Here is a 13,295-nt window from a genome sequence, read left to right as displayed (position 1 = left end):
CAGTCAGAGCCGTCAGTCAGAGCCGCGGGGCGGAGCTGCGCGCTGCGCCCCTCTGAGAGGCTTTAAAGCCAAAGCTGCGCTTTCAGCCGGCGGTGTGCCTAAATGTGGAAATGACCGACAACCATAAGTGGTCCTTGCTTATGAAGCGGTCCTGAGGTTGAGGTCACTGAAAAATCTCATATGCTTTTATCCCGATGCTGTTAAAAAGATGCTCGCAAAGCTGCCTGTGCTGCTCTCATCATGGGCCACGTTGCCAGGAAGAAATGGATAAGAAACGTGGTCCTTCAGAATGAACGTCTTCCTCTGTAGCCTGTGTCAACCACAGCCACGTCAGATAATTTAAAGCCTCGCTCCTTAATAAGGTTGGCGAGGCATTTTCAAGGTTCATTTGGAAGGTAGAAACAAGGATTGCAGTTACAAATGTATGGCCCCATTGAGACGCCAGAGACCTAAATCTCCCTAACACGAGGCTATATTTCTGGGCATCCCATATGGAGTATTTGGCAGCACGGTCCCAGGGAAACCCAGGGCTTCAACGACTCCAGATTGAACAACAGGCAGCAGGCCAAATTAATCTGGCAGGGCTCCCACAGTGCCCAGTTGATCTACTGCTCACCTCCAGTTGCAAAGGACTTGGTTAACAGAGGAGATGTGCAAGTCTGGGAGCCACAAAAAGGAGAGAGATGGTGCTGCTCACATTGCTGGCCCCGCCTGAGAATGTTAGTTTGCAAAAGAATGGCTTTACATGTGCTAATCATCTCATTTCAGAGCCCCTGAGATGTATTCAGAATATATATAAGCTATGTTTCTGTATAGAAATAGCCTTTATTGGTGTGTGTGCACTGTAAAGTAAAACTAAATAAAATAGGAGCCAGGCACAGGACACTGAAAGTGGTAAGATTGGATCTCATAATAGAGTCTGAAAAAAAATAATGATAAGCAAAGATACAACCCGATATCACGTGGCCTTAAGTTGCAGCAAGGTAAGTTTATCAGGATATCAGGAAAAACTTCTTTACAGAAAGGGTTGTTAAGCACTGGAATAGGCTGCCCAAGGAAGTGGTTGAGTCACTGTCCCTGGATGTGTTTAAAAACCATTTGGATGTGGTGCTCAAGGACGTGATTTAGTGGAGGGTTGTTAGAGTCAGGGGAGCATAGTTAGGTTGTGGTTGGGTTTGATGATCTTGAGGGTCTTTTCTAAGCTGGGCAATTTTGTGATCCTGTGATTCTATATTTGCACTCCCAGATGCACGACACAAGATTAGAAAAATTGGTCTGGAAGAATCACAGAATCACAGACTGTGTAGATTTGAGAGATTAAGAGATTTTGTAGTGTGAACACTATGAAATAAAGAGCAAGTATTCTCAGACAGGTTCAGGTTGTGGATGCCCCATCCCTGCAGGCATTCAAGGCCAGGCTGGATGTGGCTCTGGGCAGCCTGGGCTGCTGGTTGGTGACCTGCACACAGCAGGGGAGTTGAAATGAGATGATCACTGTGGTCCTTTGCAACCCAGGCCGTTCTTTGATTCTATGATTTAAATAAGACAGAAATTTGCCTTAAGATGTGGCAGCTCTTGGTGTAACAGCAGTGGGAATGGGCTATGCAGCTGACATTTCCCAACCTTTCACCTGCTGTACTCTAGCAGATTTAGATGGATGTGTCACACAATGCTTGTTTGACTGTAGTGTATCCTATTGTTCTGAGAACGTGAATGCAAAATGGGAAGCCAGTCTGCAGCACTGGCTCTACTGGCAAGGAACATAAACAGGCTCTTGGGGGTGGAATTGGAAGGTGGCTTGAAATAATTAAATAAATCTGATTTGATGTGAATGGATTTGGGCTTGGTTCAAACTCAGCAATGAGTTATGCTTCAGATGTTGTGCAAACTGGATTACCCAGATTTAGGGTTATTTTTTTTTTTTTTTCCTATCAGGCATGTCAATTGCTAAATTAAAAACAACAACAACAAAAAAAGAATCTGTGGATTAATTTTTTGTGGTGCACCCTCAGGCTCAAAGAATGTGACAGAGCATACTGTGTAAGTACAACTGGATCCCTAGTGCAGAATAAGCACTGGAAGGAATGCCAGGGATAGCTTGACAATGCAAATAGCTTGATTTAGCAGAGCAGAACAGACAAGTGGAGTATTAGATGTTCCCGACAGAGGAGTTAAGCCTGTGCTGGTCTCAAGACCCACGAAAAAAAAGCCTAAAAGGAAGACTCTAATATTATCTGTGACATGCAGCAACAGGGAGTGACGAGCTCTGTTGGATTCTGCTAGGTCACACTTCCTCCCATGCATTTTGTTTTCTCCCTTTTGGTGGGAGATAGCTGATGCAGGAGAATCATATCATAGAATCATAGAAACACAGAATGGCCTGGGTTGCAAAGGAGCACAATGCTTACCCAGCTCCAACCCCCTGCTGTGTGCAGGTCACCAACCAGCAGCCCAGGCTGCCCAGAGCCACATCCAGCCTGGCCTTGAATGCCTGCAGGGATGGGGCATCCACAGCCTCCTTGGGCAACCTGTGCCAGTGCCTCACCACCCTCTGGGTGGAAAAACTTCCTCCTCATATCCAACCTCAACCTCCCCTGTCTCAGTTTAAAACCATTCCCCTTATCCTATCACCATCCATCCTCTTAAGCAGCCGTTCCCCCCTCCTGTTTATACGCTCCCTCCTTCTCCAGTCTGACCCATCCCAACTCCCCGTAGCACCGCGCTGCACTCCCGCTCATCCCCGTCACCCCGACGTAGGGAGGAGCCCGACAGCGCCGTTATTGCTCTGGACGTGCAGAAATAACAGCAGATGAAACTTGCTGCGCTCTGCTCCTTCCGCGATACTCCGAGCTACGGCGGCTCAGCGACCTCCCCCGGGGCAGCTCCGCTCACCGCCCCAAGCCCGGGCACGCTGCCCTCCGTCCCCCGGCCCCGCCCCGTGCGGGAGGTCGGCAGTGCCCGGAGCGGCAGCGGGTCCAGGCGGGGCTCCGGAGCTTCCCGAGCCGCGTGTGCCGCCCCGCCGCCATGGAGGCGTTGGCTCGGGGGCGGCGGGGGCTGCGGGAGCCGGAGCCGGGAGAACCGGAGCGTGTGAGTGCCGGGGGTCGGGCGGGGGATGGCGGCCCCGGGCGGACGCGGCGGGCTCAGAGCCCTCTGGCGGCGACGAGGAGGGGTTCGGCCCTTCGGGGTTTTGAGCCCCGGCCTAGAGGTCGTTCTGAACGCTGTTATCGATGGCAAAGATTCCCCGCTGCTTCTTCTGCTCCCGCTGTGCGTCGTGCGGAGGGACGCGTGGTTGATCTTTGCGCGTCGGCGCGGCGATCTGCACGCGTTTCAGAGACGTCCTGCGGGATGGAGCTCCGTGCTGGAGCGTTTGCGGTGTTTGGACGCGGAGGCCTTTGGAGGCGGCGCTGCGTGGAGCGCGGCGCTCCGAGTCGCGATCCCTGGGGACCCTCCCCACTCGGGACAGCCCTCCCAGCTGCGTTCTGCAACCTTTTGGTTTCACTTTTCGTAAGAAGCAGCCTCGTTGCGAGGCCTTCATCCTTTCAGCAAACACACGTGTTTTCCCAGGACTTGCCAGCTGGGAGAGAGTGTGACAGAACATCTGCTCTGCGAGCAGCCCTGTTTTCTGCCTGTTCTGGGACACGCTGTGAATTGCTGGTGCTTGTCTCCAACTACATTTCAAGCTGGAGATGTACCACAGTCTCTCCCTAACAAAATTAGTCATTTTGACGCAGTGCGCGGTTGCCTTTTGACTGGCTCCCTCATTGATCCTTACTCATCACAGGCACTTTGAGCCCTGTGCTAAATGCGTTCCGTTCACAGGCAGGATTGATGTATCGATTGTTTCTTTCCTAAGAGAGAATTCCAGGAGCGAAGCCTTCCCTGCAGCCGGCTCTGCCAGCAGTTCCCACAGATCGTCTTGGCATCGCTGTGATAGGATTGTCAGCCAGCTGCTCTGTGTGCTGAATTCCTGTCACTGGTGCTAGATGTCTTGAACTCCCCCAAAACAATGCTTTGAGTTTATTTTTAATGAGCCAAATTTCCTCTGATACGTGGCAGTGAGTCATTTTTTGCTCTGTTCCTTCATCTCACACACCGTGCCGGCTCTGCTGCTGTAACACCACGCTCTAGCTTTTAATAAAGGACAAGTTCTGCTGCAACAAAGGGAGGAGAACATTTTCCCAGTGGAAGGCAATCTGCCTTTGGAGGACCTCCTCAGACTTTTTATTATTACATTATTCACTTTCTTAGTACAATACATATTTCACTTTTTGATTTACTTCCCGTCCAAATATCCTGTATTCCTTGATAGCGTGCTCCTTTCAACTGTTTTCCACTGAGGTTCCTGTTGTATTGATCCATTTTATTTTTACATAATATATTCACATTTTCATTTAGTTTCCGTGCTTCTGTAGTCTGTCAGTTCTGTGGCAATGCCTCTCCCACCTGTGAGATCCTAAGTGAGATGGAATGTTGTTGCTCCTCAAACAAACTTTGTTCAGAAAGTTGTTTCAAAAGCATGTGCATCTCCTTGGGATTTGGTCAGAGCCAGGCCCTGAAATGTCTGCATCAGTTCTGATATTTCTCATTATTATTAATGTGCTGCTACAGTTTCAAAGAGCATCTTAGTGCAGTCACAGGCCAAGGGTAGTTCCCTTCTTAGGGATCCAGATTGGTGCCTGCCCCACAGCTGCCCCACAGCTGCCCCTCACCCTTCTGGGTTCATGACACGCTTTGCACACTAAGGCATTATCTCAGCAGACCTCCAATCTTGCACTGGGATGCCAAGAACATCCCCACTTAGCACAGCCCCTGCTCCAGAGTTGGAGCAATTTGCAGGAGATCCAAAAGTCCTGCAACACCAGGTAACAGTTCAGGTGAGAAGCAGGAAGCCGATTGTTTGGGTAGCAGAGGAAAGCTGTAAGAAGGGGACAGTTTGCAGAAAAAGACACAAATAAATCATTACAAAAGATGTCTTCGTAGCTGTCTGACTTGGCTGCGGGGTTTTCCTTCCGTTTCCGTGGTTTAATTAGCCGTTTCTAAGAACTTCCCATGATCTGCTCCTTTGATAAGCCCCATCTGAAATTAGATGCTAATGGAGGGCGACGTATCCTCTTTTCCCACCGGCGTTCTCTCCCCACGTTCTGAAACTGAGGCTCAGAGACGTTTAGTGAGATCCACACACCTCCCTGCTCACCCAGCGCCAGGCACGGTGCTCCATGCAGTGTTTGTGCTCTGGCCCCATGCTTGCAGGCTGCATTTACTAACTCGCTGCACTGACTGTTCTTCCCAGTGAATATAAAATCCCTGTCAGTCATAAGCAAATCCTGCAGGCTTGTACCCAACGGCCTATGCCTTGTAAAGACACGCATATCCCTGCTGTGCGACTTGCTGTAGGGAACCTGCTTTGGCAGGGGGGTTGGACACGATGATCTCTGGAGGTCCCTTCCAACCCCTACAATTCTGTGATTCTGTGATTCTGTGATATATTCCTTTTTATTCTTTCAGAAGCGAGTGTGCAAGCCCTTAGAAGCCATTCCAAATGAAGTTGATGCTCGCCTCATTGACTGTGCTATGGAGCTGGATTCTAAACAGAAAGTCTCCTCTGGCTGTGGTCCTTGGGCTACAAAGACAAAGCAAAACTCTATGGTATGTTTACACCGTCAACATATCTATTTATTAGAGGGCATTTAAAGCCAGTTTTGTAATAAAACTGCAAGTAATTGGTTTTTTTGTTCTTTTTTTTTTATGGTTCTGTACATGTTTTTATTAATTAGATTTTTGAAAACCAAGGAAGCAGAGGTACTGCCCAGCCTTGCCCAAGATGTATTGCTGGAGAATCTGTAAGTATATTAAGCTTCTTTCTGTGGCATAAAAGATAGACTTGTTCTTAAGTATTAGATCCATAAAACACAAAGTTAATAAAAACCACAATTACATTTCTCAGGAATAAAGCATGTAAATAAAAGAAGGCAGATTGATTTAGCATTTCGGAGGTATGCCAGCAGAGCACAAACTAATATGTTTTCAGCAGCAGTTGGAAAATATGGAGACTGCAAACACATTTTTCACATTCACACTAAAAAGCGGAGTTTAGGAAGTAACTGAAGCAAACAGTAACATACAACTTCCTCTACCTTGTTATTATGTCTTGTTTGATTTACGGAATCATAACAAAATACTCAGGATTCTCATTCTGTTTCTTACTGTTTCCTCTAACTCGATAGTTCCTTTCCAAAGAGCAGATATACAGCACACCATCTTACACTGCACTACACTTATACTAGACCCAGCTTTAAACAAGTTGGCTAAGGAACAAGTAGCCAGCAAAGTTCAGCTCAGGCAGCCTGACATTTCAGAATAGCAGTGCAAGTCTTTGGACAGCTGAGTATTGCTGTCTTCTGGGCCACCCCAATATGGAAAGTAAGCTGGGTAAAACCAGCTTTTTTATTTGTGTAGGCTGTAATCAACAGCTGGGATTTGGCACAGCACAGTATGGAAGAACACTGCAGTGGTAGTGCTGCAATCTCCCGCATAAAGGTGATGGTTATCTTAAGCACTTTCTGTTTTACTATTCATTAAAGGCCAAACCTCAAGAGAGAACGGCTGAGAACACTGAAGGAGTTTATGGTGCTCCTCCAGTTTCAGTTGTGCAGATTTTCATAGAACCACAGAATGGCCTGGGTTGGAAAGAACCTCAAGGATCACGAAGCTCCAACTCCCCCTGCCACAGGCAGGGCCACCAACCTCCACATTTCATAGCAGCCCAGGCTGCCCAGGGCCCCATCCAACCTGACCTTGAACACCTCCAGGGATGGACGGGGCATCACAGCCTCTCTGGGCAGCTGTTCCAGCACCTCACCACTCTCATAGCAAAGAGCTTCCCCCTGACATCCTACCTCAATCTGCCCTCCTTGACCAACCAAAGTTTCAGAAGTCTATTAAGCATATGGGAGCTGAGAAGGCATTTACTGTGTAACGATCTTCAAATCATAATTAGGAACCCAGATGCCTTAGGATATATAATTCACCTTTTCAACAAGCATTCATTTATTTGGGTGTAATGGAGAGCTGGAATCTCCCATTTAACTATCCTGTGCTGTCAATATAGTGACTCAAGTCGGTGTCATAAACATCTGGAGCCCTTGGATAGCTACTTGCTAGACTTCTTGCTGAATTAGACTCATACCATGAGTTGAAATAGAAGCTGCTTTGCTCAAAGCTGGCTGATCTAAAATGTGACTGACTCAGATTCTGCTTTCCCTGATGTTCCCTGTAGCGGTGCCAAAGTTGATCGACGTCTGTTGCGTGGTGTCAAATACCAATTAGAGTTCAAGGAGCAAGGTGCAGTGTTTGGTGATGGAATAATCAAGTTAGCGTATATATTCAGTTCTCCATTATTTGAGTCATGGGCCTGGAACAATCTGGATGAAAGAAATGTGTGACTGCTTTTGCACCCATGGTTGCACACCACGGTGTGCTTTTGCAGAGGGGAGGGATTCTTTTTGACTCTGGCTTTCAGTCAGCAGGGTTTGTTGGTTTAGACATAATGCCAGGCACAAAGACAGGGCTAGAGCAACCAGGATTGTGTTGTGGTGCAGCTGAATGCGTGCTGTGCTGAGCTCATAAAGCCACCCTGATAGAAGCTGGCTCATGTGGGTGTCCTTGCATCCACAGCACAATTTATCCACGACTCCTCTAACTGTGGGTGAACTGGCTGTACAGATCTGTCAGTTGTGTTTCCTTCAGATCATCAGTGATTTGCAGCCGTGCCGTGGTAGGTAACACGGTTACACTTGGATAAATTTAGTGGGATTTATATTAGTAATATGTTCATTCTTAAAATAATAAAAAGCCTATATTGAGCATAAAATGTGTAGTAAGCTGATAATTTTCTTCAGAATTAAAATTTCACCTTGGGAAAATGAGCTTGTCACAATGAATAAGATGCATCATGGAAGTCCTTCAGAACAGCTGAAATGTCCCTAAGGGAAGAGCCTCCAGGTAGCAAAATAAATAATGTTGCAATGCTTGTTCATAGTAATAATGTTAAAATTCTCTAAGAAACTGTATGCTACTGATGGGAGGGAAATTCAAAAGCATAAAAGCTCACACTGGAGTAAGACAAACAGAATACAGGCATACAGGACTGAGGTGATTCGTCTTGCATAGTCTTCTCAGCATTGTACTTTGCATGAGGAACCTCATTCACACCAGCTTTCCTGAAAGCATGTAAGTCTTTGTTTCTACACGATATGCCATGATTTTCAAAGTGTATTCAAAGGGAATATCACTTCTTGACTTGCTCTCTTAACACTGAAGCTTGTTTTTGTAGGCATGATCACTGCCACATGTTTCAGAAGGCACAGCAGAAGTGCATTAAGCCACAGTTTGAGATGAGAGCAGTACTGAATTTGCAGCTGTTTTTAACCTTTGTCCACGAGTTGTTTGGGAAAGCAGGGAGCATTTGAGGTGCTGTCAGCACAACTGTCCGTTTCTTTTACAGTCACGTTTGAAAATGGATACTGAGAAAAAGCTTCAGGTTTTGATAATCTTGTCACATACCTTTTTGTCATTTCAGGGACACTTCAGTCACATCCTGGGCTGCTAGAGATGGACAGACAGCAGATAAGCAGCACTGCTTCCCCTGCTGGGGTCTGGAAATGCACCTGTGAGCAGCGTACAGCTGGAGTACGTTCACTCGTGGCAAATGTTCAGCATGCTGCTCTGTGTGTCACTCCTCCATCACGCCGTTTGATGCCACCGTTTTTACACTTGAAAAAATGCTTTTGTACTTAAGGTATCTCACGTGTATGAAAAAATATGTTTCTCATTTAACTTTTTGGAGCAGTTAAGCTGATTCGGCCTTTGGCCCAGTCTTCACCTGGCCCTGGACCAAAGGCCGTGCTGATACAGGGTATTTCACTGTCTCACTTAGGCACTTTCTCTGATGTTCATGAAGGTTGTCGTGTTCACATTGGTAGCAGGCCTGCACTTCTGCCTCAATTGTATAGAAGCGGGCAGAAAGGGAGAACTCTTCAGTTCTAGATAGAGAGCTGATCAGCTTGACAGCTATGCAAAGGCCAGTAAAAACCCTACTGAAACTTATTTTGTTCTAAAATCCAGAATATGCATCCATTTCAGGTATCTTTCCTACATGCCAAACTCTTACTTGATTTACAATAAGCACAGTTTGTGAATGTGACAGATAACTACTTGAAAGAAAAAAAATCAGTGTTATTTGAACAACATTATGATGCAAAAGTGAGTGGTGCTTCAGATCTACACAGTCCTCTCAAATTGCTGAAGATACCATCTGATGCTCTGGGATTCCTTCTTTCCAACTGTTGTGATACTAGAACAAGTCTGTTTCAGCTTGTTACCCAACTTGATCTTATTGGCTTGCCACAAATAATTTAATCAACATTTGGGCAGTCTGCAATGCTATGTAATTTTTAAACACCTGCAGGTTTTAAACTCTGAAGGTATCCAAGTTGTGTTATTTGGATGTGACACTTCAGTGGCTGCTCTGGAATGGAACTGGCTGCTGTTCAGAACAGAATAGCAGCATGCTTACCCTCTGCATTAGATGGAAATTTCTGCAACCTGCCAAGGCTCAGGAAGAAAGCAATCTCCACTGTCAGGAGAAGTGTCCCCTGTTCCCGTGAAGCCTTTGGGCAGGGTTCAGCCCACCAGCAGCAAGGCAGGCAGAACAGCTTCCAGCCTCTCCTGTTCTGAGGGCAGTACTCAGTATAGAATCTGAAGTAGCAAAAGTCTACTAACAGGTCTTTAAAGATCACTATCCCAGTGGTGTTTATCGCAATGTGAAATTCTTAGAGAAGTCTTATCGCAGTCCTAGAACGCTTCCCATACTGTGTGTGGAGCTGTAGCTGTAGTGTGAGCACTGAGTTGGCTTTTATTAACAAGATACTCTTCCCAAGTAGATGAATATCATATAATTACTGAATTTGGTTAAGCGACAGGTGGGGAGATAAGTTTATTAAGTAGAGCTGCATTAAACTGACACCCAGAAAGGTTAGTTAGGAAAGAATAGATATCCTCCAATCCCACACAAATTTTACATCCCTTGGAAATGGATCATTGCAAAGTGGGATTGGGCTGGATGATCTCTAGAGGTTCCCCTGACCCCTGTGATTCTGTAGTTGTATAATCAATGGATATTAAGATGTTATAATCACAAAAAGAACAAGAGAGTTAGGCAAAGTAGACTAAGGCAATAGGAGAGAATAAATGGAAGGCTTACTCATACGCTAGGCTCACCTATAGAAAGCACCAGAAGAGGGGATCTCCAGACAAGATCCTTCCCCACTGGTAGCCAGCTCTTCAATAGGTCTAGGAGGGGTGGAACCTGGCTTCCGGCAGCACAGCTGAATTGCCTTCACCTGTGCTCCTCTGTCTGGCTCATGGCTCACCTCAGGTGATCAATCAGAGGTTCAGGCCTTGACTCAGCAGTTCCCATACACTCCACCCCTTCACGGTGTGAACCAATGATCAGGTTAACTAAAGGGTAAGCTTTCCCTAATACAGAGATCCGGTATATCGCGACACTTATACGATTTTATTGCAACGCGTGTTGGTACAATTCAAGACAAGTGATGATCAGTGGATGTCCATTTTCTTCTATGGGCCATCAAATGTGTCTTCATAGATAGCCTCTCTTACACCCAGTTCGCGGATATAATTCTAGAGGTCCTCCATGGAGGACCACATGCCTGTATGTAAAGGTATGTCCGATTTATTTGGCCATGCCATACGGCAGGCCGCCATTAACCATTCTAGTATGGAATGGTTTTCATCACGATATTGATTACCCACATATAACCTCTGTCTGAGAGCAGGATGGACAGTCATGGTGGCCAACTTGGCTATTTCTGGGCCATTCACCAAGACACTTTCTACCCCAGAATCCCACAGTCTCAATAACCAAGCCAGCACACTTTCTCTAGGCTTCTGCCAAAATCGCTGTACTAAGTCCATCAGTTCTGTTGCCGTGTATGGCCGAGCTGTTACATGTCAATGAGTCTGGGCAGGGGGCACTGATCAGGCAGCACCCCTGCTGGTCTGTCCTGTACTTTTTTTGTTTTCTGGGTTATGACAGGACGGACTTCCAGTGGATCAGTCAGAATTGGATATTCAAGATCTAATTTGGATTTGTTGTTTTCCTGATCAACGAAGCCTGTTGATTCAGGAGTCTGGTCATTGTTTATTGAAACATTACAAACTTGGCCTATGGGAAGATGTAGAATTGGCTTCTTCCCTGTTAATATGCCAAGTTCGTGTTCCAGTTTTTCAATACGGTCTTTTAAAAGTTGGTTTTTGTTTTCTAAAGTATTATTTCTTATATCCGCATGATTTAAGGCACTTAATAGTGGCCGTGCCACCGTGGAGGCAGCCAGTCATCTTTCTTTAGTGATGAGGACATCCTTGTTAAGTCCTTGAAAGTAGTCCACCATGCGATATGGGGAGATATTGCCCATAACGCGTAAGGGACCCCATTTTTCAATGATAACTGCTAACTCATAATAGGGGGATCCCTCAAATCCTGGGATCTGCCCTGGAATCATTTTCTCTAGAGGAGTATTGTTCTCCCCCTTGACCCATTTATAGAAATTCCAAAGAAAAGACATGATGTAAATTTTAGTCTATTTGGCCTGCCTGGCTCGCCGAGTGTATAATCGATGGATATTAAGATGTATAATCAGTGGATATTAAGATGTTATAATCACAAAAAGAACAAGAGAGTTAGGCAAAGTAGACTAAGACAATAGGAGAGAATAAATGGAAGGCTTACCCATATGCTAGGCTCACCTATAGAAAGCACCAGAAGAGGGGGATCTTCAGATGAGATCCTTCCCCACTGGTAGCCAGCTCTTCAATAGGTCTAGGAGTGGAGCCTGGCTGCACCCCTTCCGGCAGCACAGCTGAATTGCCTTCACCTGTGCTCCTCTGGCTGGCTCATGGCTCGCCTCAGGTGATCAATCAGAGGTTCAGGCCGTGACTCAGCAGTTCCCATGTAGTTCTGCCAGTTGTTTCAAACACCCCCCAGCTTCCTTCAATGACAGAGGCAGTACAGTCTGCTCAGAGATCAGATCACTGAGAATCACAATGGTTGTGTTACCTTGAAGGTTATAAACTCATCTTGAGCTCTCCAGCTCCCAATGCTGGTTGATACAAGCAATAGTATCTATCCAAGCTGGAAAGGAACATATGCTCAGTTGAAATGATAGTAGTGCATGAGCAAATTCCCAATATCCTGATAATAGAGTTTATCAGCTGGTGCAAAAGAGTAAAGTAAAATGGTTTCTAAACACATTGTTTGCTCTGCAACTGCGTATTTGTTACTGGATAGCTAGGCTGTATTTTGTGGGCAGTTCATTTTTACAAGATTTTCCAATTGTTTTTCAGCCGTGTCAGCCGAGAGAAAAGATGGCTGAGCTTCAGTTTCTGTGCTGTAAAAACTGAAATAATTACTTTGAGTGTAGAAGGCTGAAAGGTATCTAAAAGTTTAGTCACTGCAAAATGACTCAGAACCTGTTGGGTGTCAGTGCTGGAAAGCAGCTGTTAGCAGAACAGTATGCAGTCAAAATTTAAGGTGTCTTAGGAAGAGAAATGACACTTGGACTTGTTCACAAAGTTTTCTGCTAGAATATATTGCACCAAAGAAGCACCATATTGCTTTTAATGCACAGGCAATGCACTATGAACCGTCAGACTCAGAGGATGATTTTCCATTTAAATAGATAGCAGTGCATAGATTTCTTCTGTTAGCTAAAAACCTGAGCGTATTTTAGTCAACAGAATGCAGTCAGAATGAGAACTCTTCACAATCCTTGTGGCTCCTATCACGCTCTTTCCAATCCTTCTCCTTTCAGAGTAACCATTACTTGGTTTTTGTAAGGTGCCACCATGCATAACTCGCAGGATTGCTCATAGTTCCTCCTGGCTGCATTACAGAGCCCTGATGAAGTCATACTCTGTTCGATTTTAATGTAATTTTCTCGTATCAGTCTTCTCATCGTTCCTGTGCACGGTGCAGGTATTTTATGGCACTGTCCACGGTGACTCTCAGCTCTGTCCTTGCAGATTACTGCATCTCTACAGCTCAAGAAAACAGGAGAACGTTGTGCTGTTTTTAACCTGCAGTGTGGACGTGGGTACCAGCTTTTCTTTGTGCTGTTCAAAATGTAATGCTGCGTTTTATCTCAGATCCAATTGATCAGTAGTTCTGTTACTCGTGTGTATACTTCAAATATCTAAATGCTATAGAAACAGGAGTA

The 13,295-nt window shown here is 45.7% G+C and overlaps 1 protein-coding gene across 1 annotated transcript; it reads left to right on the top strand.

The window, feature by feature from the left end:
* Positions 1 to 3,024: 3,024 nt before the first annotated feature.
* On the top strand, positions 3,025 to 8,608 carry LOC306946345 (uncharacterized protein C10orf143; the record flags this gene model as incomplete). The annotated part of the gene is made up of 4 exons (XM_079535348.1): positions 3,025 to 3,087; positions 5,506 to 5,646; positions 5,775 to 5,840; positions 8,579 to 8,608. The coding sequence occupies 4 exons, from the start codon at positions 3,025 to 3,027 to the stop codon at positions 8,606 to 8,608; spliced, it is 300 nt and encodes a 99-aa protein (XP_079391474.1).
* Between the last annotated feature and the right edge of the window lie 4,687 nt (positions 8,609 to 13,295).

Source organism: Tetrao urogallus (genome assembly GCF_951394365.1).
Source record: "Tetrao urogallus genome assembly, chromosome: 5".
Lineage (NCBI taxonomy): Eukaryota > Metazoa > Chordata > Aves > Galliformes > Phasianidae > Tetrao > Tetrao urogallus.
This window is presented reverse-complemented; position numbering and strand designations above follow the sequence as displayed.